Source organism: Thamnophis elegans, chromosome 1 (assembly GCF_009769535.1).
Source record: "Thamnophis elegans isolate rThaEle1 chromosome 1, rThaEle1.pri, whole genome shotgun sequence".
Classification (NCBI taxonomy): domain Eukaryota; kingdom Metazoa; phylum Chordata; class Lepidosauria; order Squamata; family Colubridae; genus Thamnophis; species Thamnophis elegans.
In genome coordinates, this window is record NC_045541.1 from 166,954,362 (window position 1) to 166,982,195 (window position 27,834).

The 27,834-nt window shown below is 44.4% G+C and overlaps 1 protein-coding gene across 1 annotated transcript; it reads left to right on the forward strand.

Annotated features, from left to right (window-relative positions):
* Nucleotides 1-15,051: 15,051 nt before the first annotated feature.
* On the forward strand, nt 15,052-22,235 carry GDF15 (growth differentiation factor 15). Its single transcript, XM_032232565.1, has 2 exons — nt 15,052-15,559; nt 21,286-22,235. The coding sequence occupies exons 1-2, from the start codon at nt 15,205-15,207 to the stop codon at nt 22,065-22,067; spliced, it is 1,137 nt and encodes a 378-aa protein (XP_032088456.1). The 5' UTR covers nt 15,052-15,204; the 3' UTR covers nt 22,068-22,235.
* The last annotated feature ends 5,599 nt before the right edge of the window (nt 22,236-27,834 follow it).

Consider the following 27,834-nt stretch of genomic DNA (forward strand, 5'->3'; position numbering starts at 1 on the left):
TGTTGTACACAGCCTTTCTGTTTCGTTGTTATAATCAGCTCCCTTCAATGCCCTATGGGCAGAAAGACAGGGTATAAATTGAATGAGGAATGCTAATCTGTCACTCATAAACCACTACCTCAGAAAATATAACCAGGTCATGGGGGGGGGGCAGATGTAGAAGGACGAGACTAGCAATTATTTATTGCATTGTGTGTTCAATGTTTAGCATTTTTGTTAGAGAGGTTTTTTATAAAAGTACTGTCCACTGATAAATTTATTTTGCAACATGCTATGAATAAACACAGATCTTTTGTTCGTTAACTTCTCTCTACTCTTCCCCTCTCCCCAGCCTTCTTTTCCTGAACTACTTAACACAGTGCATTTTTTTTTAAATGACTGGAGATGATTTATCTAAATTTATATGCTATCAGAGGTGGTATTCAGCAGGTTCTGACCAGTTCTGGAGAACCGGTAGTGGAAATTTTGAGTAGTTCAGAGAACTCGTAAATACCACCTCTGACTAGCCCTGCCCCCATCTATTCTCTGCCTCCCAGCTGATAGGGAGGGAATGGGGATTTTGCAGTATCCTTCCCCCACCATGCCCACCAAGCCATGCCATGTTCACCAAGCCACGCCACGCCCACCAAGCCATGTCCACAGAACCGGTAGTAAAAAAAATTGGGATCCCATCACTGTATGCCATCCATCTCACTGTCACCCATCTCACTATTTTAGTTGCAGATCTGTTTTGGCTTCAGAAACCAGAATTGGTTGGTGACCTTCTCACTCATAAAAATGGCTATAAGAATTTTAATTGATTCACTAGCCTAGCCTAGGTGGCAACCCTGGTCAAACACACTTGAAGGTGTGTTTCACTAATATTTCAATAAATATTTGAATGGATGTTCCTCAAAGGTTATCAGAGATGTAGACTAGTGTGGTCCTTGGTGTTCTCTGAACTTGGTGGCTTTCTTGCAGGTGTTTCATCACCAAACTAGGTAACATCATCAGTGCTATGGTTGTGATGTTACCTTGTTTGGTAATGAAATGACAGCAAGAAACCCCCCAAGGACTCCATAGTTCAACCCTGAGCTATAAATAGTCTTTTCCATTGTAGACCAACAGATTTTACTCAACCGCAGCAGTTTTAAGATGGGTGGACTTTAGCTCCCAGTATTCATCAGCCAACCATTTTGTCCAACCCCACAACAGAATGGCTGCTGCAAAATTGCCTTTGTAGTTTTAAAAAAAAATGTTAATCACACAGTGCTTGTTCAGCACTACATTTCAAAGAGAAATTAAGACCCTTGGGAAAATTTACAAACCTGCATAATCTAGATCAGTGTTTTTCTTTTTTTAAGATAATGTTTATTGAAAATTTCACACAATAACAAAAAAAAAATCCTGCGCAAAAGTGCAAGAAAAGAAAAAGAAAACCAAAGTTAAGAAACTGTATAGATGACTCCTGACCTTCTTTTCAACAGGTAATATATTCTTATTTCCCACCTCCCTCATTACCCCTTCATTAGTCCTCATCTTTCTGTCTTCAAATTCATAAATCATCTATTCACTTTTTTTCTTCTTTTCAGCAAAAAGTTCATGTAAGGTTTCCAGCTTTTCAAAAAAGCTTTTGTTGTTGTTGTTTTTTTTGTTCTGTGACCAAACAGGTCAGTTTCACCTAGGGTGACCAGACGTCCCGCATTTGGCGGGACAGGCATGCATTTTCATCATTTTTCCCGCGTCCCGCCCGCTTCTCAAAAAACCCCGCTTTATTTTGGCGCTCGCTGGCTCCCCCGCCCATCATCAGCTGCCGCTAGCTCACTCGTTCCGTTCCCCCATCTATTCTATCTACACTAAAAATCTAAGCCAGCCCAGCCTGCCACTCACTGATTGGCCTGGACTCCAGCCAATCAGTGAGCTGGCTGGGATGGAAAACTTTAAGCACGCAGTTTTCCATCCCAGCCAGCTCACTGATTGGCTGGAGTCCGCTTAGCTTACCGCGCAAGTCTCCATTTCATTTCGTCTTTTGCTTGCTGCAGCTTAACTGGTGAGTAACGGTACCGGTGGGATTCGGGAGGCGCTGGGGGGAGGAGATGGCCCTCCTCTCCTTCTCCCCCTTTGCGGAGTTTCCCTGTGTCTCCCAGGTCGCGCCCGTCCCCTCTCAAAAGGATTCGGCTCGGCCACCGCTTCCTCCTCTTCTTCTTCCCTGTCTGCGGTTCCGATTGCAGTTGCAAGGAGTGGGAAGGAGAGGAAGGAAGGAGGGAGGGGGGAAGGAAAAGAAGAAGGGGGGGGGAGAAGATGGAAGGAGAAAAGATGGAAGGAAGGAGAAAGAATGGAAGGAGAAGGAGGAAGATGGAAAAAGAAAGGAAGAAAAAGAAGAAGGGAGGGAGAAAAGAGGAAAGGAGGTAGGAAGAAAAGGGGTCGCCCGAGCTCTGATGCACGTGCAGGGAGGAATCTCCTGTCCTCCCAGCTCCCTTTCGCCCGCAGCAGAGATCGGGCGGGCCAGAGGAAGCACTTTAATCAGTGGATGCGTGCAGGGAGGAGGGGATATATTCGTCCCTGCGCGCAGCCCACTGATTAAAATACTTGCTTTTGCTCGCCCGAGCTCTGATGCCGGCAAAAGAAAAGTCCTTTCCTTCACCTGAATCCTGCCCGAGCTCTGATGCAGGCACCGTGGGGTGCGTGCAGGGAGAAGAGAGATTCCTCCCAGCACGCACCCCACTTCCCCAAAGCAATTTTTCCGTATTCCGGGAAAGGGGGGGTGTTTTGTTTGTAGCGAAGAATAAACTGACAGTTGGTCAGAGGGAAGGTGGGGGTGGGGGTGGAGGCTGAGTGTCCAAGGAAGCCAACCCAGACGGGCATCGCAGGGCGCAGAGGAACCCAGCAGACAGACGGGAGACCGGGGGGGAGGGGGAGGAAGAGATCCCGTCCAGGGTAGGCTCTCCGCTTTTCCCTCTTTTTACCCTGGACGGGATCTCTTCCTTCCCCAATCCCCCAGTCTCCCGTCTGTCTGCTGGGTTCCTCTGCGCCCTGCAATGCCTGGCGCCTCATGAACATGGGTAGCGGCGATGTGACGCCTTTGCATCCCTATTGAGGTTGGCATGTTTCCAGTGGTGCTCTGGGAGGAGGGGGAATGATGGAGGGGAGGACGGTGGCGCGGCGGCCGGTGGCTAGAGCGGAGCCGAGAACGGGCTGCTCGGTGAGAGGAAAGGGAGCTCCCTGGGAAGCGAGAGCAGCGAAGAGGTGATGCAGTCGCAGAATTCCCCGACACTCGCTTTTTTTTTAACCCAGCCTACCTCGTAGGGTTGTTGTTACGGGGCTAGACTAGGAAAGGCAGCCTCTCTCATGTTTTCGAGAAAAAGTAAGGATGTCCATCTGGTAGAACAACCACCTGTGCAATTTGGTGGCGATCCGCGAACGTTCAAGCCATGTAATGCGTGGGAAGGCATAGAATAAAGTTAGCATACTTGAAGTGAAATAGGCTTTGGTTATGTTTAGGTTGCATTAGCTAAAATGTGCCAATACCGTCCTTGTTGGTAAGAATTGTTGTCATGTTAGAAGAATGACTAAGGCTGATAGCCTAATCTACTCTGTGTTAAATAAATAAAATGGATGGAAGGAAATGAAAGAATACAGAAAAGGTTGGTGAGGCATTTAGTAGCCTATGGATGAGAATGGTGGCTGTTTAGTAAGAAAATCTGTTTGGAATGTGCATATATATTCATATGTGGCCATAGCAAAATAATAAATAGAAATAAAAAAGCATGATTGATTTTTACTGTTTTTGATAAAAGTGAGTGGATTAGTGAAGGCTTGGTGCAGCAAGGATCCCACTATCTTACTATTTTATTTTTCTTTATGTACACTGAGAGCATATTCACCAAAGACAAATTCCTTGTGTGTCCAATCACACTTGGCTAATAAACTATTCTATTCTATTTTACTAGAGCCAAGGTGGCGCAGTGGTTAAATGCAGCACTGCAGGCTACTGCTAGATCAGCAGTTCAGCGGTTCAAATCTCACCGGCTCAGGGTTGACTCAGCCTTCCATCCTTCCGAGGTGGGTAAAATGAGGACCCAGATTGTTGTTGGGGGCAATATGCTGACTCTCTGTAAACTGCTTAGAGAGGGCTGAAAGCCCTATGAAGCGGTATATAAGTCTACTGCTATTGCTATTGCTACTCTACTCTATTCATTTCTATTTCAATTCTAACAAGGAGTTTAGCTTCTCTCTCTTGAAAATGTAAGCTAGCATAAGGCATTATAATGCAAGCTAGCCTTAACTTTCAAACAGTTCATTTAGTGGCCAAAGTTACAATGGCATTGAAAAAAGTGTCTGATGACCATTTTCACACTTAGCGACCATTTTCACACTTAGCGACTGTTGCAGCATCCTCATGGTCACGTGATCAAAATTTTGATGTTTGGCAACAGATTCGTATTTATGATGGTTTCAGTGTCCTGGGGTCATGTTTGACAAAATATAAAATTTTTAATCAAGCCCCCCCCACCTCCGGTCAATGGTGTCCCTCTTTACCAATCTGAAAATCTGGTCACCTTAGTTTCACCATTTCTGAAAATTCTGACATTTTCATAATCCATTCCTCCATAACAGTTCTCAACTTCAGCAACTTTATGATGCATGAACTTTAACTCCCAGAATTCCCAGACCAGCTGTGCTGAGGAATTCTGGGAGCCAGTCAGAGGTAGGTTCCTACCAGTTTGAACCGGTTCGGCCAAGTAGGTAGTAACTTGGCCTGCCACGGCCCTGAACCGGTTCTATTGGTGGGGCTGCAGGCACCGCCATCTTGTTTTTTGCTTCTGCGCATGCTCAGAAGCAGGTTCTTTCAGTACTGCGCACCCGTGCTGCATATCTGAGTGAACTGGCAGTGGCAGCAGCCGGAACCCACCCCTGGAGCCAGTCCATACATCTTAAAGTTTCTGAGGCTGAAAAACACTGCTGTAGTGTAGACAATAGCAGAAAAATCACTATTCAATATTTGGGAAGACTGCATAGTTGCTAAGAGATCTACTCTGCATGAATACATGCTCATAAAAACAGGAGGAGTTGACCTGAACTCGAAGGAAGCTTCACCATTTTTATGCAATGTCCTCTCCCTCCCTCGGCCGGGAAAGAAAAATCAGATGTGGTTGGAAAAGAAAAATGGAAATTCGATTTATACAATAAACCGGTTGCAACATAATTTCCTCTTTTTCAATAAGCATGGAATGAATTTCTATCTAAAAGCCAAATAGCAATTCACACACCAAGTCAGGAGTGGCTGAACCTGGGGGTGGTATTAAAAGAGGGACCAGCTTAAAATCCCTACATAGGCAGAAACCAGTGGTGGGTTTCAAAAATTTTTAGAACCTATTCTGTAGGTGTGCACTGTTTTGTGGGAGTGGCTTGGTGGTCATGTGTCCAAGTGGGAGTAGCTTGGCAGTCATGTGACTGAGTGGGAGTGGCTTGGCAGTTATGTGACTGGGTGGGAGTAGCTTAGCGGTCATGTGACTGGGTGGGAATGGCCAAGTCGATGTCACTGGATTCTTTGCCCTAAAGAATGACCTACAAAAAGAAGATATAAAAAAGGAAATTTATTATTTTGTGCACCTACTACTTAAATAAAAATAAAATAAGTACACAAAACAATAAAACAGCTACTTACAGGGGAAATATGCCTGTCCTTGCGAGTCTTCAACATTACTGACCACCTTACACACACACTTCCAGCCCCTCTGCCTCTTTCCTCCTCCTGGATTCACTTGAAGTTTTAAAAACTCACAGCCTGTGCACAGCACACACTCTTCCAGCCCCTCTGCCTCTTCCCTCTTCCTGGATTCACTCAGACATTTTTAAAACGCACAGCCTGTGCACACAAGTTTTTAAAACTCACAGCCTGTGCACAGCACACACTCTTCCAGCCCCTCTGCCTATTCCCTCTCCCTGGATTCACTCAGACATTTTTAAAACTCACAGCCTGTGCACACGCACACACTCTTCCAGCCCCTCTGCCTCCCCTCTCTCCCTGGATTCACTCAGACATTTTTAAAACTCACAGCCTGTGCACACACAAGACATTTTTAAAACTCACAGCCTGTGCACATTCACACACTCTTCCACTCTTTTAAAAATGTCTGAGTGAATCCAGGAAAAGGGAAGAGGCAGAGGGGCTGGAAGCGTGTGTTCCTATAGTATCTTCCAGCCCCTCTGCCTCTTCCCTCTGCCTGGATTCACTCAGACGTTTTTAAAACCCACAGCCTGTGCACACGCACACACTCTTCCAGTAGCCTCTGTGCTTCTTCCCTCTTCCCCAACATTCCTCCCCACCACAGCCACTCACCAATTCTTTCTTCTTCTGTTTCTTCTTCTGAGAACTTTTTTGCAGCCTGGTGCGGATGGGCGGGGCAAGTGAAAGAGCAAATGAGGGGAGGGAGCATTCCGGTTTGGGGCCTCCTGACCAATGGGTACGGGAAGTCATGCTAAATTTCACCACCCGGTATGGCCGTACCGGTTCATACTGTTTGAAACCCACCCCTGGCACAAACCAAATGTCAGGGTTCCAAATAGCATCCAAAAGTAAATCAGAGTCCAAGGCAAAGTATTGTTCAAAGTTCTAGTTTATTAAGTTCTAGTTTATTAAGATGTTGGCACATCTGGGAAAACCCTAATCTGAAAGCTTCCTGGTTTTCCACACCCAGTTGAAAGTTCAAGATCTTGCTCCCACCCACAAGTCCATCACATGGTCCAATCTCCCACTGCTGTGCTGGAAGTTCCATCCATCCAATTCCGGTCAGGTGCAGAGTCAAAGGATGACCTTGGCTTTCTATAAATAACTTTGTTGTGACTACATAGTATGTGACTCCTTACAATCCCCCCTCCCATTTTCCCACAATAGAAAATATATAGCAGAATAATAGAAGGTATGGCAAGCCAAAGATCCAAAAGAAAAGGTGGCTGCAGGCCTGACACCAAGTCCAGCGTCCCTTGAATTCAATTGACTCTTATCTAACTCCAAACAGGTACTAGCAATAGCACCTAGACTTATATACTGCTTTACAATGCTTTACAGCCCTTTCTAAGCAATTTACACAGTCAGCATATTATCTCCAACAATCTGGGTCCTCATTTTACCCACCAAGGAAGGATGGAAGGCTGAGTCAACCTTGAGCCTGGTGAGATTTCAAACTGCCAAATTGCAGGCAGCCGGCAGTTGGCAGAAGTAGCCTGCAGTACTGCACTCTAACCACTGTGCCACCATGGCTCAATACTAACCATCAGTTGAGAAGATTCCTGTGTATACTGTAGCTATGGTTAGCAGTAGCATCAGTTTAATTAGATCTTCATGTATGGATCTGATCTTTCACTCCTGACATCATCAATACCTTAAGAAATTTCTCTGTGGTTTGGAGTTCTCATGGGTCGGGGGACAGACAGGTTTTTCCCCAAAGGCTCCTGTGACATCCATCACAAACTTCACCATTTGAGTCATCTGTTGTGAAATGCCATTGCTTAAGAGTGTCAAAGAGATGTCAGCATGTAGAAATCAAGTTTCTTCTTCCAGTCAAAGTCTGGTGGGCTATAAAAGGCCTTCCTTACATGACAATTTAGAGAAGCTAAAGAGAGTTTTGCTGTTGCAAGCTGCAGAACCTTGTGGCTCTGATGACATACAAACCTGATTTAGAAAGAACACTCGGAGAAAGGAAGGAATGGGAACTTCGATTCTAGGATAGTTTTAAGCCCCAGTCACACCCAGAAGCTTACATGAACAGCAAATGATCAGCTGAACTTCTGCCATAGAAGAAATGTCACAAAGCCAGTTTTGCATTGTTTCCTCCAGCATTGTGGTTGCACGGTGGTTGGAACTCTCACATTCTGATTGTGGGAATTTCCTGTCTTCTTGAAACCAAGATCATGTAGTGCCTTACCACCATTTCCCCGTCCATTAAGAGTAACAAGTTAGTCAATCTGTCTGTCTCTCTCTTCTCCCCCTGCCCACCAATAGCAAACGCAAAATGCTAAAAGAAAACAAGTAAGAAGGCAAGCTGTGAAGAGATTTTTCATCTTGCATTGATCAGTTTAAAAGAAAAACACACCGAAGCCCAGTATAGCTCTTTGTCCAATTGTATCTTTACCAGGGATCCCAATATATAACACAGCTAAAGTTGTATGCCCCCCAAAAGCTTGGACAATGTCCTAGAGGAGGTCAAATAGTTTATCAACTTCCCGCTACAGTACTTCCAGAAACGGAAGGATCTAATAATAGAAGATGAAATTATGAAATTATTTCAGGCCACAAAAACTCTTCGCTTCCATAGATTCAAAACAAGCCAAAGAATCCATAACAGCAGTACTATGCAACACCTAAACTAACCAAACACCCTATGTTCAAAATACCCAGAATCAGGAGCCTCATCAGCCTTTGCCTCAACTATCTCAACTCAGTTTGATGGACAAATATGCCAACAAATCAGAGCAACATCCAGTTTGATGGACAAATATGCCAACAAATCAGAGCAACATCAGAGCAACACCATTCAGAAGCCGTAATGAAGCATCTAGAAACTATAGCACTCCCAAGCATACAATCAACCTATGGATCCAGGATGTAGATGACATCTTTGTGTCATTAAAAGAAAAAAAAAACCAGAGAAGACAAATGAATCCTACAATACTCTTCTTGAATATCCTCATCAGCGGGGGAAATGATGGCAAAATAGAAACACAAATCTATCCAAAAGCAATCAATTGAAGACAGGACAGAGAGAGCAGTTTCAAGCACATTGAGGTAACTTTTAACAACTTTTATTAGAACAACAGCAAGCTAACAGTAGAACAACAACTTCAGCATCACCGTGACCCGTCAAAACCGCGGTCCACAAAAGCACAATCGACGAAAGCGCGCATTTGACGTCATCACAGCGCAACGAAAAAAATTAAAAATTGAAATAACAATAAAATTAAAGCAAGCCGATTCACATAAAGGTAAGGGTTAGGGTTAGGGTTAGGGTTAGGTTAAGGGTTAGGGTTAGGTTTAGGGTTACGTTAAGCGTTAGGGTTAGGTTTAGGGTTAGGTTAAGGGTTAGCGTTAGGTTTAGCGTTAGGTTAAGGGTTAGGTTTAGGGTTAGGTTTAGGGTTAGGTTTGTGGGGGTTAGGGTAAGGTTTTCGCTTTATTTTTACATTTTTCCATCACAGCGTGATGTTTTCGTCGCGCTGTGATGACGTCAAATGCGCGCTTTCGTCGACCGCGATTTTGTCGTCCGCGGTTTTGTGGTGGAACCCAGCATCACACTCTGCTTGACAGCTATTTATACTGGAGATCTCAAGCGGAGCAACCAATGGTAACACAGTAAAAAGCCCACTTTCAGCCAAGCGCATCTCAGCCAATAGGGGCCGACCTGTAGTTGCTGGGCTGCCAGTTGTAAGTTAAGAACCTGTAGCCGGTCATAGGTGTTAGGCAGGTTGCAAGTCGAGGACTTTACACAATGCACATTAACCAAGAGCTTCACTACCAAAGTAGCAATCAAACCTCCCACAAGAAGAGCTGAGTAATAAGAACATTTTCAGTTCAGGACAAATGCACTACAGCAACCAATAGCATCAGAAAAAGGAAATAAATTGCCTATACAACATCTTCCAACAAAATGGATTCCCAAGTAAAAATGATAAAGGTTTTCCCTTTCAGTTGTGTCTGACTCTAGAGGGCAGTGTTCATCTCCATTTCTTAGCCAAGAGAACCAGTGTGTTGTAGGAAGATGTTTCCATGGTCATGTGGCCACCATGACTATATGCCTAGGCACATGGAAGGCTGTCACCTTCCCACCAAAGTGGTACTTATTTATTTGCTTGCATTTGCATGCTTTGGAACTACTACTGGGTATGTCTAGTCCAGGGGTAGTCAACCTTTTTATACCTACCGCCCACTTTTGTATCTCTGTTAGTAGTAAAATTTTCTAACCGCCCACCGGTTCCACAGTAATGGTGATTTATAAAGTAGGGAAGTAACTTTACTTTATAAAATTTATAAAGCAGAGTTACAGCAAACACCTACCGCCCACCATGAAAGCTGAAACGCCCACTAGTGGGCAGTAGGGACCAGGTTGACTACCATTGGTCTAGTCTGATGAAAAGAAGGACTCAGGGAGACATGATAACAGCATTCCAATATCTCAGGGGCTGCCACAAAGAAGGGGGAGTCAAGCTATTCTTCAAAGCACCCGAGGAGAAGCAATGGGTGGAAACTAATTAAGGAGTGAAGTAACCTAGAACTAAGGAGAAATTTCCTGACAGTTAGAACAATTAATCAGTGGAATGAACTTGCCTCCAGAAATTGTGGGTCCTACAATACTGGAGGTTTTTAAGGAGAGATTGGATAACCATTTGCCTGAAATGGTATAGGGCCGTGATGGATGGCAAACCTATGGCACAGGTGACACACGGAGCCATTTGTTAGGGCATGCGAGGCGTTGCCCTGTCAGCTCCAGCGCGCATGCGCACACTGGCTAGCTGACTTCAGCCTTTTTTTTTTTTTTGAGGCTGTTTTTCACCCTCCAGAGGCTTCCTTGAAGCCTCCGGAGCCCAAAAAACGGTCCTACGGGCAAACCGGAAGTTCAGGAACGGACTTCTGCTTTGTTCGTAGGGCCGTTTTTTGCCCTCCAGAGGCTTCAGAGAATCTCCTGGAGCCTCCAGAGGGCCTCCGGAGTGGGGAGGCTGTTTTTGCCTTTCCCCAGGCCTCCTAGAAAGCCTCTGAAACCTAGGGAGGGCAAAAAAGGTGTGCTAAAAGAGGGGGGGAGCGCTGGTCGTGCGTGCATGCACGCTGGGTCACACGCATAGCATTATGGGTGTGGCACACCCATGCATGACCCTCCTGCGCTCCCCCCGCTTTTGGCACACGAGCCAACGAAGGTTCACCATCACTGGTATAGGGTTTCCTGTTTGAGAACGGGGTTGGGTTAGAAGACCTCCACGGTCCTTTCCAACTTGGTTGTGGTGTTATTCCAGCTATTTGGCAGACAGAAGAGAAGAAGCATTCTTTCCTTCTGTATGTGTCAGAATGTTAAGTGGATTTTCAAAATATTCCGGTCTGATTTTCATCTAAATGTTTTAATGAGATTTCAGAGGCCCCTGCAGTTGAGTCACTTCCAATATGGTCCGTTGGTGAATCCTTTCAGACTGCAGAACGTTCTTTCTGAAAAGGTCCAACCGCCTTCCAACACCTCAGCAGTCGACAAGCGAGGCACAACAATAAAACAAAATGTGACCGTATGGAATGAAATACCTTCCAAACAGTGGATCAAAGCAACTTTGTGTAAAATCATCACTGCTCCCTTTAGATCCCAACATGGGAACATTCTCTTCAACAACCAAGGGCTTATGGTTTGATTTTGAAGGAAGGTTTACCTCACCACCGTCTGCCTCCAATCCACGGAAGGCAAAAAATAATAATTCCTTACCTTATTTGATACAAGAATCTAAACCAATTGAAAACATTGAAAACAAATAATGAATGAATCACCTCTGGAAGAAACAAGAATTATTCCTTTTAGGGTTGGGATGAGTTTTATGTCCTATTGTGACTGTTCCCACTTTGGTAATGTACTTTCGGACAAGGGGCAGACACAGTTATATGCTGTATATTCTACAGTGTTTTCAAACTTGGCAATTTTAATATGTGAGGGATTCCGGGAATGGAAGTCTGCACATCTTAAAAAGTTGCCAACTTTGAAAAACTGTTCTAAACAGAACTCATTTTGTTCCCTATCTGGCTGTTTTAGAAGTTCACGAAGGATCATTTCTAGTATTTCCAAAATAAATAGTTTCAGTGGAAAAGCAGTATGCTGTATTGCATGAAAAGGAGATACAGGCCGTGCTTGACTTACGATCACAAATCTGAGCCCCAAATTTATGCTGCTAAGCAAGACAGTTCTTAAGTGAGTTTTGTCCCGTTTTATGATCTTTCTTGTTAAGTGAATCACCGCAGTTCTTAGTAAAATAAGTGAATCTGGCTTCCCCATTAACTTTCCCCACGCGAGGGGCTGACTGGCACACATGCTCACAGCTCAACTTGCACAAGCTGCGGGCCAGTTCCCCTCTCTCCCGCCACCAGGACATCAAGCTGTAAAGGTTGAGGACAGCGGTTCCACTCCAACCCCCTGCTCAAGCAGGAGACCTAGAACCGTGACCTCTTCTAGACCGCAGCATCTGATATTTAGAGCAGCGGTGGGTTTCACTTATTTTTATCACCGGTTTGCCCCGTGTGCACACACCCGCTTCACATGCGCACAAACCTTCCATGCGTGCGCTTTGCTCACACGCACGCCTTCCACACATGAGCCCGGCCTCAAAAACCTGGCTAAATAGGACGGCATAGCGCCGGGACGGGTGGGCGAGGCGATCTCCGCTACGAGTTCCCCCGAACCAGTCCGAACTGGCTAAATACCACCTCTGATTTAGAGGTATCCTACACTTGAACAGGGGAGGTTGCTCTCTCATTAGGAGCCTAAGTGTGTTTCAGATGAACTATCTCTATATTGCTGTCTTCTCTCCCACCCTCTTCCATTTCTGCTATAAAAAGCAACATTGGTGGTGATGTCATTTTAAACACAGCAATGGGAAAATTGATTCCCAGAGTCCTGTTTCCAACAGTGACCAGTGTTCAATTAGGGCATTTTTTGGAAAGCTGACAACCAGCCTGTTGCCTCTAGCCTAACCCTTTGGCAGAGTTTGTGGCCCCTAGAGAATGATCATCAAATTTATTTATTGTCTCCATGCATGTTGGCTCCACAATCCCCAGGGCCAAAATCTATATTTCTAGAATCTTCTCTAAAACCCTCTAGAAACAGACCTCTGGTACACAGGTAGTCCTCAACTTAGGACCACCGATGGGAAAAGAATTTCCATTGCCAAGCAAGGCAATTGTTTAAGTGAGTCATGCCTGATTTTAAGACTCCTTTTGCCATGGTTGTTGAGTGAACCACTGCAGTTGTTGAGTGAACCATGCACTAGTCCAGCGAATCTGGCTTCTCCCATTGAATCTGCTTGTCAGATGCCAGCTGGGAAGGTCACAATGGCAACCACATGATTCCTACATGCTGGTTGCCCAGCAATCAAGTTTTATCATGTGACCTTGGGAGATTCTATGATATCATAAACTTAATGATTGGTTGTAAGTCCCTTTTTTTCAGGGCTGTTGTAAGTTGAAACGGTCGCTAAATGAATGAGTGTAGGCAAATATATGTGTCCCAGGATAGTGTTGCAGGATCCAATCTGGGTCGATCACCGGGACCAGAGGTTTAGTCTTACAAGGTTTTGGACTCATGCTGGTTCCCATCCTGAGGGAATTTCTCTCTCACCAAAATGTATGATGTGTGAATGTGTGACACATTCTGGGGAGAGAGAATTTCCATCAGGATGGACTCCAGAAAGCTCAGAAGACTAAACCCAGGGATAGGCTACTATGAGTTTGCGCAGGTTCGGGAGAACCCGTAGCTAACGTTATGGCGGGTTCAGAGAACCTCTAAATCCCACCCCTGGACGGCCCTCCCACTCTGCCCGGCCCTCCCACCCTGCCCCTCCCTTCCCCTCCTCTCCCACCCTGCCCCTTCCAGGAGTCTCCAATGAGCCTGTTTTAGATGTCAGGTAAGTGCAGGGCCCGTGCAGAGGCTTGGGGAGGGGGGAAAATGGGCCTCCCAGAAATTCCGGAAGGCCAGAAATGGGTCCGTTTCTGGCCTCCGGAGGGCCTCTAGAGCCTGGGAAAAACAGTTTTCGCCCTCCCGGAGGCTCAAAGAAAGCCCTCGGAGCCTGGGGAAGGCGAAAACGTCCCCCCCCCTTTTGGTGCAGGAGGCCAACTAGGCAATGCCCACCATGGCCACGCCCACCCAGCAACCGGGCAGAGAACCGTTGCTGAAATTTTTGAAGCCCACTCCTGACTAAACCTCTGCTCCCGGTGACCAACTAAGATTGAGCCAAGGTGGCGCAGTGGTTAAATGCAGCACTGCAGGCTACTGCTAGATCAGCAGGTCAGCGGTTCAAATCTCACCGGCTCAGGGTTGACTCAGCCTTCCATCCTTCCGAGGTGGGTAAAATGAGGACCCAGATTGTTGGGGGCAATATGCTGACTCTCTGTAAACCGCTTAGAGAGGCCTGAAAGGCCTATGAAGCGGTATATAAGTCTACTGCTATTGCTATTGGATCCTGCAACTAAATGAATAGTTGTAATTTGAGGATTGAAGGTAAAGTTTCCCCCTGCACATATGTGCTAGTTGTTCCCGACTCTAGGGGGCGATGCTCATCACCCTTTCTAAGCCGAAGGGCCAGCGCTGTCCAAAGACGTCTCCGTGGTCATGTGGCCGGCATGATTAAACACCGAAGGCCCACGGAATGCTGTTACCTTCCCACCAAAGGTGGTCCCTATTTTTCTACTTGCATTTTTACGTGCTTTCGAACTGCTAGGTTGGCAGAAGAATTTTAGGATTACCTGTGCCCTTTTTCCATAATAAGGCTAACCAGATTAAGGCCTGTCGATGTCCCAAGTCGTGTCCCAATAACAACCCCTGTCAAAGCTAGGGTTATAGGAGGCCAGAAGATTAATCCTTCTCCTGCTACTGGCACAGAATAAAGTTCTACAACAGCTTCACAAAAGAGTGGGATCATTCTAGGAAAATCCATATGTCCCTCTCTACTTTCATTTTACTTCCTCACCTGTCTTGGCTGGACATCAAGAATGAAGCAACTGTGTGTTTGCACACTGAGGTGAGCATTCTCCAATAAATGGGTCACTGTGTTGCTGGTGCACAACCCCAAGCGAGGACTCTTGCTTATGTGGACATGTGTCCAAATTCACCCAGAGACAGAGGACAGCAATGCAGCTTGATGATTTGGGGGGGGGGGGAAACCACAGAGCCACCTAACAGCCATTGTATGTGTTTGTCTCCATGACTACAGAAGAGAAGGTGAAGTGGGAAACCCATACTGTAAATTCTCCAGGGTTTGCCACTGTCAAATTTTCCCTGGAGGAGAATTTTTTTGCCTTCCCCCCCTCCCCTCCCCACTCTCTAAGGGAACGGCCTGGATTCCTCTTCGCAGTCCTGTTTACTGCGTTGACGCCAGGGCAAGAGTGACGGTGTGAGTCAGCCGAAGTTCATCTTTATAAAGGGAGATCTGGTCAAGTTCATTCATTGTTAGCGCAGGTGATAGTAGCGATAGCAAAAGCACCTTTCTCCATTGATGGAATTAGGGAAATTGCCCCAAGACGTGGTCATCGCGATAGGCACAATGCCAGCCTTCTTCTCATGCTACTTCAGGAGTCTCATCCCCGGTCTGGGAACGGTGCTTCTGCTTTTCATTTCCAGGGTGGATCCGTGGCCACACAGGGGTCATGACGTCCAGCTCCAGATAGAAGCTGTTAAGCAGAGCATCCTGGTGAGGTTGGGCTTAGAGATGCCTCCAACCATCCGCGGCCCCGTGGATCAAGAGGAGATCCAGAGGGCACAATTGCACTACCAGGAATTGCTAGCACAACTCCAAACGAATCGAATGAAGCTGCCACCATCCACCACTCTTCATCTTTTGCGGCCTGAATGTAAGTGTTCATCTTTTTCAGGAGGGTCTTCCATGAATTGTGAGGAGGGGGGCATGTCTTGTATGCCTTTCCCTTTTTCTTGAGAATCCAGTGAATGGCCTCAGCTTCTACTGCAATGCAGAGGTTTCCTTGAGCAGATAGATTAGTTCTTAGAAAGCAGCTGGTAGGGAGCTTTAAGGGCTGGGTGCACATACTTTGTGTGTCTACGCTACAGGCTCAAAGGTTGCTTTAATGCTGATTTTCAGAAAATGTCAAAATTGAAGCTGTGCAAAGGAAGGGAAGACAGAGGAGAGAGGCCAGGACAGGTGAAACGCATACAGACATCTATATTTTATGAATGAAGACACGTTGAACGTCTCTCTGAATTACTTTTCGTGTGGTCTTCCATTGTTGTTCAGACCAGAGGGTAGGGCATGGATTTAAGGTTTAATAAGGCAGATTTCAACTGCACGTAGGAAAAACTTAAATTCAATGAACGAACCATATACTCTATGAGGTGGTAGACATCCTTTACTGGATATGTTGAAGCAAAGATTACGTGATCATCTACTATATGTAGGTATGAAAAATGGGTTCCTACACTGACCATGGAGTTGTCCCGAATGGCTCCTTTCAAGCCTGTGATTCTATAATCTTGTCCCAATATTTCATTTTATTTTATTTAACCAAACTTAGATGCTGCCCGTTTTGCCAAAGACTCAATACTCCTCAGTAAAAAAAAAAAGCCAATGTAAAATATTAAAACAATAACTAGAGAAATTAAATTTAGATTTAAAAAATTAAAATCGACCACGATGGAGAAGAAGGGAACAAAATGCACATGAGGAGGGGGTGGGGGTCTTATCTAATCCATTAAAGGTAAAGGTTCCCCTCGCACATATGTGCTAGTTGTTCCCAACTCTAGGGGGCGGTGCTCATCCCCGTTTCAAAGCCGAAGAGGCAGTGCTTTCTGAAGACGTCTCCATGGTCATGTGGCCGACATTATTAAACGCCAAAGGCTCACAGAACGCTGTTCTCTTCCCATCGAAGGTGGTTCCTATTTTTCTACTTGCCTTTTTATACGCTTTCGAATTGCTTGGTTGGCAGAAATTGGGACAAGTAACGGGAGCTCACTCCGTTACGCGGCGCTAGAGATTCAAATCCCCGAACTGCTGACCTTCTGATCAACAAGCTCAGCGTCTTAGCCACTGAGCCACCGAGTCCCTATCTAACTGATTAGCCACCTCCAAAATGTCATTTCCCCACAGACGGTCCAGTACTGTTGGCAGAGCCTTGACTTCCAGCCCTTTTGGAAGACCAAAATTTTGTGTGCAGACCTCAGCTTGGGAGGGCATCTAGCTTCAAAAGTGAGCATTCTGAGTTGCCCCGACTCAAGTTATAGTGATATCACAATACAATATGTTTGCCTAAGAATGATTCTTGTTCCTCTTGAGGACTTTATTTATTTATCCAGCAGAAATGATGCAGGTAGCTTTACAACCAAAACCAAAACCAACATTTAGATAATAAAAAGACATACTATCTTATGCCTGGATCTTGTTATTTCTTGTGTCAAACTGGTCATAAAGTCTGTCTGTCTGTCTCTCTCTCTCCCTCCCCCTTCATTTATTCATCTATCCTGCCTATCACCATAAAGCCAAGAAAATCAATAATGATAAAAATGCAGCAATTGTAAGCATTGATTTAGTGCAACAATATAAAAATAACCTAACAATGTGTTCGTTATCTGAATAAATAAAAATGTTCTTGCTGGACAATTCTCCCAGCAGAATATATGCATCAAACAGTTGCCATTACAGTTCAGCTCAGATAGTGGCATCATCTGAAAAAGTGTCTCAAAGTTTAAGGTGACTTGTGAGCTGACCAACAAGATCTGAGGAACGCTTGCATGAACTGGGTATGTCTATTTTAATGAAAAGAAGGACCAGGGGAGACATGATAGCAGTGTTCCAATATCTCAGGGGTTGCCACAAAGAAGAGGGAGTCAAACTATTCTCCAAGGCACCTGAAGGTAGAACAAGAAGCAATGGGTGGAAACTAATCAAGGAGAGAAGCAACTTGGGACTAAGGAGAAATTTCCTGACAGTTAGAACAATTAATCAGTGGAACAGCTTGCCTCCAGAAGTTGTGAATGCCCCAACACTGGAAGTCTTTAAGAAGATGGTCTGGAATGGTATAGGGTTTCCTGCCTAGGCAGGGGGTTGGACTAGAAGACCTCCAATGTCCCTTCCAACTCTGCTATTGTATTGTATTGTATTAAATTCCAGTGAAATCCATTTTTGTTTGTCGGGATGTTCCACTAACTTTTTGAAGGTTGGTGTCCTACATCAGGGATGTCAAACTCGCAACGTCATGTAAAGTTCTAGCAGTTTCCCTGAGCCATTGAAATGCCAAAGAGAGTGAGACTCCAGACGAGGCTTGCCTCCAGAAGTTGTGAATGCCCCAACACTGGAAGTCTTTAAGAAGATGTTGGATAGCCATTTGTCTGAAACGGTATAGGGTTTCCTGCCTAGGCAGGGGGTTGGACTAGAAGACCTCCAAGGTCCCTTCCAACTCTGCTATTGTATTGTATTGTATCTATATCAAGAATTTATCCTGGATGTGAGCAAAGGCTCCTCCCGTCTAACATTTTGATCTAGACCAGTTGTCTTTGGGATGCTTAAGGCAGAAATATAATAATATAGTAATGTTGTTGTTATGCTTCCTTATATAAGGAATATACTGCTGACATTATGCATATCCATAACTCTTGACAATTTGCATTTTCCACAAATTAGTCTAGCTCTCCTTTTTTAGTTTAATTTAGTTGCAGGCTTTCAAGAATAGACCGAATGACCATTTGGCCAGAATAGTATAAAGTCTTGAGCAGGGGGTTGGACTAGAAGATCTCTGAGCTCCTTTCCAGCCCCATCACTCTATGTTCCAGAGTATCTGGAAGTAGCAAATTCCACAGTTCAAGTACTGTGTGAACCAAACAACGACTCCTGAACAGCTGCTGCACTCTGAGCTTCTATTTTTATGGAGCTATTCAGTACAATCCCTGGTCATTTACTTCAGTGCATTATAATATATGAAGTTTGGACTTGCTCCTAAGCTCCATTTCTCGTATGATTTATACTTCCCACTTTTGTGAAGGGTGTTGTTCAAAAGCTTCTGAGGCCACTCATGAACTTTGCTTGATATTCCCTTCCCATTATTAGCATTCTCCAAGAATTCAAAAGATTAGTGAAGAAGCCACTTGGCACAGTGAGATGGACAGTATATACATTTAAATACTACACTATAAATATTTATTCTTTGTGTCAATCTATAGTTGATCTATTGTATTTTATTTTTTTGAATCTTTGGTCATTTTATCCTTTATTTATTTATTTTATTTATTAGACTTATATACCGCTTCATAGGGATTTCAGCCCTCTCTAAGCGGTTTACAGATTTTTAGCAAATTGAGTCAGCAAATTGCCCCCACAGTCTGGGTCCTCATTTCACCCACCTCGGAAGGATGGAAGGCTGAGTCAACCTTGAGCCGGTGAGATTTGAACCGCTGAACTGCAGATAACAGTCAGCTGAAGTGGCCTGCAGTACTGCACCCTAACCACTGCACCACCTCGGCTCTCCATTTGCTTACCGATTAAGCAAATAAATCTACATTTTAAACAGAACTTTTTTATTTTTCTTTAAAAAAAACACAAATATGTCATTTGTCAATCATTAAAACATTGAAGTACAATTTTTTTTGTTGTGTGTACCCCTCCCTCCCTCCACCCCCCACCCCCCCTCCTCCTTCCCCCCCCCCCGACTTCCCAGAACCCGTACCCGGTATGGATTTTTAACTAACACAGTCTAAAATCTATTGAGAAAAAGGAAATAAAGAAATTAATGACATTCTAGATTGACCTTAGCTTCTTCTTACTGAACTAACTTTTAACAGTTTAAATCATTTCTGATCTTAAGCATAGGCTAACTGGAATTTCTTAGTCCCGTATTTATTTTGTATATAGTCAATCCATTTTTTCCAGTCTCGTTTATATCTCTCATTTGAATGATCTTTGAGATATGCCGATATTTTAGCCATTTCAGCTAAGTTTGTTACTTTCAATGTCCATTCTTGGATTGTAGGCAAGTCTTCCTTCTTCCAATATTGCGCCACCAACAGTCTTGCTGCAGTTATCAGGTGCAAAGTCAAATTGGTCTCTACCACTGTAAAGTCAGTACATATACCTAGTAAAAATAACTGAGGACTAAACTACATTTAGTCGCCAATGTATAAATCTACATTTTAAAATTCATTTTTATCCCACCTTTCTTGTCTTTTATAAAGACAGTGAACACAACGAAACCCTTTTCTTTTTTTATTTTCCTCACAACAACCTTGTGAGGTGGGTTGGGCTGAGAAAGCGTGATGGACTGAAAGTCACACAACTGGCTTTGATACCTAAGACAGGAATAGAACTTACAATCTCCTGGTTTCTAGACCAGCACTTAACCACTACAACAACTGGCTTTCTTTTTCTGTCTCCTTTAGATCTGTTTTCTTTGTTGAAAATAGTATTGTATTGCTGCTATGCAAATACATAATTTAGGTATTTTTGTTAGAAATAATATTAAGGAAACCTGGAGAAATCTCTGAAATTTTTTTTACCCCATCTACCTCTCATCACTCCTGATTCTCAAGCATCCTTTAAGGAGGCTGCAGCAATGAAATGGATTAATTTTAGGGTAGGGGTCTGATCTTGTATCTCTTGGACTGCACGTAGCCCTCTCCCCAAAAAAACTTTGGCTGCAGTTTCTGCTATCAAACTATATTTTTGTTTTCCCACCAAAAGGATGATTATTAATTACACAAGGATATAATGAAAGGAGTGACAGACTGTAGCGTAGGGTGTCTGCGCGACACTCCGCCGAGCAACTGGAGCGTGATGCCTCCGTGACGGAGGTGTCGCAGAGCATCGCAGACAGTAAGTACGCGTGTGACGGACGCTGGGCCCCGCTGCACCATACCAATTGCAACAGGATCCGGAACTCACCCCTGCTCGGTGGTCATGTGACTGTGTGGCCGTGGCCAACTCAAGGTCACTCATGTCGATGGGCGCTTTGCCTTAGGGTTAACAGGAGAGGCAGTTTCTGTAAGCAGGTCAATAAAGATTAGGCTAGAAAAAATGTTTCCTTCCTGTCTTCCTTACAGGATTAGCCCTGTAAAGTGGAAAAAACCAAAATGAGATTTCTTCCAAGAACCGGTTCTCCGAACTGCTTAGAAAGTTAACAACCGGTTCTCCTAAATAGGTGCGAACTGGCTGAATCCCACCACTGGTAATAAATAAATAAATATAGCGTAATTAATTAGTTTAATTGTTTTAATATAGTGCATTACACTTAACTTTACTAAAAACAAATTGAAAGTCGCTTTGACCATGTAGCAGCCAGAATATAATTTGAAGATCAAGTAATCTAAGCTCCAAAATGGTTGTCTATCCATTTCAGAAAATAGCAATATAAAATGGTGATTGAGGTGGTAGTTTGCTCAAGGGCAGTATTTCTCAACCTTGGCAACCTTAAGACATGTTGACTTCAACTCCCACTGGCTGGGGAATTCTGAGAGTTGAAGTCCACACATCTTAAAGTTGCCAAGGTTGAAAAGCACTGCTATATCAACCACACGGCTGGGTTACCAACAGTAACTTAGCAACTAAAGATAACCTGTTCTATCTGTCTTCTTCTCTGTACAGTTGTGCACACGAATGAGTCCACGTCTGGAAATCTTCAGGCTGCCACACATGTGCATCTGGAATTCTCCAGGACATCAGAACTTTATCAGAACCTCAACATTCTCCGGGCTGAATTGACTCTCTTCAAAGAATGGCTAGATTCTCCCAGGAACTCTCCATCCAATGTAACATGGCCAGTACTTGTGAATCTCTACCGACTGTCCAAAAGGGAGAAAGTAACCCCCGAGCTGCTCACTTCCCAAGAGATTTCAAGAACTTCACCAAGCCTCAGTCTGAAGGGTGTTGTAGAAGAATGGATAGGAAGGTTGGAGCCCAAGCTGAATCTGGGCCTGGAGTTTAGGTCAGACAAGGCTGCGTGGCTGGCTGCTAGCATGGCGGAAGAAGGGACAGGGATGCCATCACTGACCATAGAGGCTGAATCTCGAAAGACAGTAAGGAAGGCCAGGCAGCTCGATGAGGAAGAATGCAGGAAGGGTGATGGGAAGTGCTGTTTGAGGTCCCTTAAGGTCTCCTTCGAGGCCATTGGGTGGTCGGACTGGGTGGTGGCCCCACGAAGCTACTCTATGAAGTTCTGCGACGGTTCCTGCCCGCACAACTACAAACCAGCCAGCATGCATGCCCAGATCAAGGCCAGATTGCACAGCCTTTCTGGGGAGACTCCGGCACCGTGTTGTGTTCCCGCCGCCTATGAGCCGATGGTGCTGATGCATTACGGCAATGATGGGAATGTGGCCACCCAACTCTTTGATGACATGATTGTTACACGGTGTCACTGTGCATGAAGTTGGGGAGGGGGACTCAAGATGTGCAAAAGCAATAATGGACTTTTTAAAAAAATAATGAACATATCGAGTTGAGCCCTTTTTGGTGTGGAAGTGGACATTTTCTCGGAAGAATAAGTGTCTTTTGCACATACCGAGGATCCAAATTGTTGGGGGCAATATGCTGACTCTGTAAACCCCTTAGAGAGGGCTGTAAAGCTCTGTGAAGCGGTATGTAAGCAGTAGTGGGATTCAAATAATTTAACAACCGGTTCTCTGCCCTAGTGATTTCCTCCAACAACCAGTTTACCAAATTGCTCAGAAAGTTAACAACCGATTCTCCTGAAGTGGAGCCAACTGGCTGAATCCCACCACTGTCTAAATCTAAGTGCTATTGCTATCCTCCCTGCGAACCTCTTTCATTCTTATACAGCAATTACTCAAGGCCCAAATCAGCTGCTCCTCTAGCACCTTTTTTTCTTTTGGAAAACTGGGACATCTTCCTCCCAGCCAATCATCTCAGTCTATCAGGGATCATCACCCTGCAAGGCCAATCAAAGATCACAACAGAGGTGAGTTCCTACCGGTTTGGCCAAGTTCAGCTCAGTAGGTAGTAACTCGGTAGCCCACACACCCGAACTGGTTCTATTGTCGGCAGCACCATCTTGATTTTTGGTTCTGTGCGTGCGCAGAACAATCTCCATTGCAGAAATGTAACCACACACACCCCTTTTTCTAACATTCTGCGCATGCGCAGGTCTTTTTTGGCGTAAATGCGCATGTGCGCGGAGCAAAAAAAAAGGTAGTAATGCCGGTAGCAACCCGCCCCTGGATCACAGGATGATATTCCACTGTCATTTATTATCATTTATCAGTGAATGATAGAAATGGAAATGGCATCTTCAGGTGCTGAATCTGAAGAAAAGATCTGGAGGATTATATTTTTTTAAAAAGGACTGTGCAAGGACTGTGCAAATCACTGTGCCGTGAAGAAGTCCTGGGCCCTAGCTCAGAATTATGATTTAAAATTCCTACCTGGATTTATGTTTTTCCCCTAGTCGCATCTTTTTTGTTCTGTAATACAGAATTCCTCCACCATATGCCATTACTGAATGCCCCCAAAATGCTTCTTTCTGTTTCTTTCTTTTTATTATTATCACAAGTAGGTCACGTATTTTGTAGGAGGGGATACAGATAATTTCAAGTCTCCTTCTGGATTTCTAAGGAACACGCACTTTACCAACCAAAATATTAAGTAATAATGTTCATAAGGAATAAATCTGTGTGATTTTAATGTGCTTTGGGGGGAGTGGAAGCTGATTGTCACTCTGCCTTCTAAGCACCCCTGAGGAAATTCAATTTGTTCGTTGTTCTGACGTTTTTATCCTTTTGTCTTATTTATTTTAACTTATTCTTGTTTATATCAATATGATTTTGTTGTTAGTTTATATTATTTATAAGAGAAGATTTATTTGGAGCGGAAAATTAATTAAGCAGGCAATAAAATTAGTAAATCAGGAAATAGGTCTTGTGTTCTTTCTTCCAAAGGGATCAGCTGAGTAAAAACCATGGCTTTGGACGTTTCACTAATAAGAGAAACATTGAATGTACATAGGTTTATAAAGTTTAAACTTTCTCTGACAGTCACCCCCCAAAAAAATATCCATATAAAGCTTGGAGGGCCAACAGCCTTTTTATTTTTATTTATTAAATGTCTATACTTCCCACCTCACCTAAGTGACTCTTGGCGGTTTAATAACATAATTGTCAGGATTCCAAGTAATACACCCATAGCAAATAAAACTCCAAGGCAGGTAGATTCCTCAAAGAATAGTTTTATTGGGTCTATCATATTGGCACAGTTCTGGTGAAAACCAACTCTGAAGGTTCCTACAGTTTTCACCTAATTAAAAGTAAAGGTTTTTTCCCTTCCCCAAACAATCAGTCACATGGTCCAATCAAGGAACCATCCAGTTGCCTAGTAACATCACTCTTCCTCTCTCTGACCAGGTGTGAGAATACCCTTGGTTCCCAGGAGAAAGTATTTTGTTTTGGCTACAAAACCCCAGCTATCTCTATTCTCCCACTCCCAATCCCTCAGCTCCAGTGTGGCAACATTGAAGCTTCAAAATGGCTTTAGTCAAGTCATCTTCAGGCTTGACAATAATAAACAAAAACACTTTGACAAAGTGACAAAATTAGTGGACCAGAGGAATGCCATTGATATAGTTCAGACTTCAGTAAGGCATTTGATAAGGTAGACCATAACCTACTACTAGATAAAGTAGAAGAATGTGGACTGGACAGCATCACCACCAGATGTATTCGTAACTGGCTGACCAACCGCACTCAACGTGTAGTCCTCAATGGAACTGCATCTTCATGGAGGGAGGTATGTAGTGGAGTACCTCAAGGCTCAGTTTTGGGCCCAATACACTTCAACATCTTCATCAATAATTTGGATGAGGGAATAAATGGGGAACTCATCAAATTTGCAGATGACACCAAGCTGGCAGGAATAGCCAACACTCAGAAGATAGGCTTAAGATACAGAAGGATTTTGACAAACTTGAACATTGGGCACTATCTAATAAAATGAAATTCAATGGTGAAAAGAGTAAGGTTCTACATTTAGGCAACAAAAACAAAATGCACAGGTACAGTATATGTGGTACCTTGCTCAATAGTAGTAACTGTGAGAGGGATCTTGGAGTCCTAGTGGACAACCATTTAAATATGAGCCAGCCGTGTGCAGCAGCTGCCAAAAAAGCCAACACAGTTCTAGGCTGCATAAACAGAGGGATAGAATCAAGATCATGTGAAGTGATAATAACACTTTATAATGCCTTGGTAAGGCCACACTTGGAATACTGTATTCAGTTTTGGTCGCCACGATGTAGAAAAGATGTGGAGACTCTAGAAAGAGTGCAGAGAAGAGCAACAAAGATGATTAGGGGACTGGAAACTAAAACATGAAGAACGGTTGCAGGAACTGGGTATGTCTAGTTTAATGAAAAGAAGGATTAGGGGAGACATGATAGCAGTGTTCCAATATCTCAGGGGTTGCCACAAAGAAGAGGGAGTCAAACTATTCTCCAATGCACCTGAGGATAGAACAAGAAGCAGTGGGTGGAAACTAATTAAGGAGGGAAGCAACTTAGAACTGAGGAGAAATTTCCTGACAGTGAGAACAATTAATCAGTGGAATAGCTTGCATCCAGAAGTTGTGAATGCCCCAACACTGGAAGTCTTTAAGAAGATGTTGGATCACCATTTGTCTGAAATGGTATAGGATCTCCTGCCTAGGCAGGGGGTTGGACTAGAAGAGGTCCCTTCCAACTCTGCTATTGTATAAAAACACCTGAATCTAAGCATAGATTAAAAACAGAATGAAGAACAAGTTAAAACTTAAAGTAAAAATAAAAATAAAAAGTTAAACATTCAGAAGGCTTAAAGGTCAGCAAGGCAGTGAGAATCTGGTCCTCAAACCACCAGGTCATCCCCAGGCCTGCATCATACTGTTAGGACCTTCTGGAAAACTAGAAGAGCCGGGGGCTCATCTCACCTTTGGGGGTAAGATGTTCCAAAGGGTGGGGGCCAGAGGTGGGTTCCTACTTGTTCGGACCGGTTTGGCCGAGTAGGTAAGTAACCTGGCCTGCCACGCCCCTGACTGGTTCCCTCGGCGCTGTCACAGGTGCCACCATCTTGTTTTTTGCTTCTGTGCATGCGCAGAAACATTTTTAAGTACTGCACATGTGTGCACGCGAAGCAAGCATGCACGCAAAGCACATCTCTAAGCGAACTGGCAGTAGCAGCAGCTGGTACCCACCCCTGGTGGGGGCAGCAGCTGATCAGGCCCTTCTCCTAGATTCTGTCAGTTGAAATTCTTTGACTGATGGGATATGCAGCATGCTCTCCCTGGTTGACTGGGTTGGGATGGATTGATGTTCTTCAGGTATCCTAGTGCCATGCCATTGATTGGATCTGGAAGAGAACTGGCACCCAGTCCAGCTCATGTAGGAAAGGTGTTACATGCGTCACTCAAGAGGGGCTCAAAACTCCTTGCTCCACTGTATTCTGCACCAATTGCAGCTCCCAGATACTCTTCAAGCATAGCCCCATGTAGAGTGCATTGCAGTAGTCCACCCAGGAGAAGGACCAGAGCATGAGTGACTGAAAGGAGAGTTTCTCAATCTAGGAAGGGTATAACTGGTGCACCACCCAAAGTTGAGCAAAGGCTCCCCCTAGCCATGACTACCACCTGCTCCTTGAACATGAGGCATGAGTCCACAAGGCTCACCACTTTACGGACGAGGTCTGTCTGATTGATTGATTGATTTATTACATTTATATGCTGCCCTTTTTCCCGAAGGGGACTCAGGGCGGCTCACAATTCAATCAGGGAAGGAGGTACAGACAGGGGGATAAAAAAGACGAGACATAACAATACAAAAATTTAAAAACACACAACAACCATACCATTCGAGGAGGGGGGCAAAAGCTCTTTAGCCCCAGGCCTGTCGGAACAGCCAGGTTTTAAGGGCTTTGCGGAAAGCCTGGAGGGTGGTGAGGGTTCGAATCTCCACGGGGAGCTAGTTCCAGAGGGTCGGAGCAGCCACAGAGAAGGCTCTCCTCTGGGTAGTCGCCAGTCGGCATTGGCCGGCGGATGGAATTCAGAGGAGGCCTAATCTGTGGGATCTGATCGGTCTATTGGAGGTAGGTCTGGGGCAGTGCTATCCCATCCAAGACCAAACATGGTAACTCCACCCCCCCGCCACCAATCTCAATCTTACCAAGGTTCAGTTGAAGTCCATTGTCCCCCAACCAGGCCCCCACAACACTGTTTACTTTATCTGGGATGGAGATGTATATATGGGTATTATCTGCAAACTAGAATAGAATAGAATAGAATGGAATGGAATGGAATGGAAAGGAATGGAATAGAATAGAACAGAACAGAACAGAACAGAACAGAACAGAACAGAACAGAACAGAACAGAACAGAACAGAATAGAATAACAGAGTTGATGGGACCTTTCCAACTCCCAGCTTAGGCCTGAAACTCTAAACCATTTCAGACAAATGGTTATCCAATCTCTTCTTAAAACCTCCAGTGATGGACCACCCACAGCTTCTGAAGGCAAGCCGTTCCACCGATTAATTGTCCTCACTGTTAGGAAATCTTTCCTTAGTTCTGGGTTAATTCTTTCCTTGGTTAGTTTCCATCCTTTGTTTCTTGTTCTACCTTCAGGTGCTTTGGAGCTAGGATGGAATCGAACCAAGCTAATTGTGATAAGGCATCCTTGGATGGGGTGATACCAGAGCTGTCCTTGGAATAATCAGGTCATATCTCCACAGCCTTGATGCTATCACTTCAAAGAAAACCTTCATCTGCACAAGAAGTGATTGAACCTAGGAGTCAAGGCAAGGCTATAGATATTCTTGGCGCTGGCCACTGTGTTGAAACTCTGGACTCAAAAGCAATGATTTCTGGTGGCATTTAGCCAGACGTCCTCACAATAAAGCAATCATCCCTGCCATAAAGAATTTTTTATGGATTTGTTTATTAAAACAAACCACACACTCTGTATGGGAAGGATGGTGCAGTGTTTTGTAAATGAGGCAACCAGGCAGGGACAAATTCATTTCATGAGGATTCTTGTACCTTGATTCAACAGAGTCTGGGGGTTTCAATTGCCCTATCATCTCACTTCTGTGATCTCAGGACTCCTGGTATGACTGAACAAGGAAGAGGTGTTGGACAAGAATATGTGGTTATGCCAGGAAA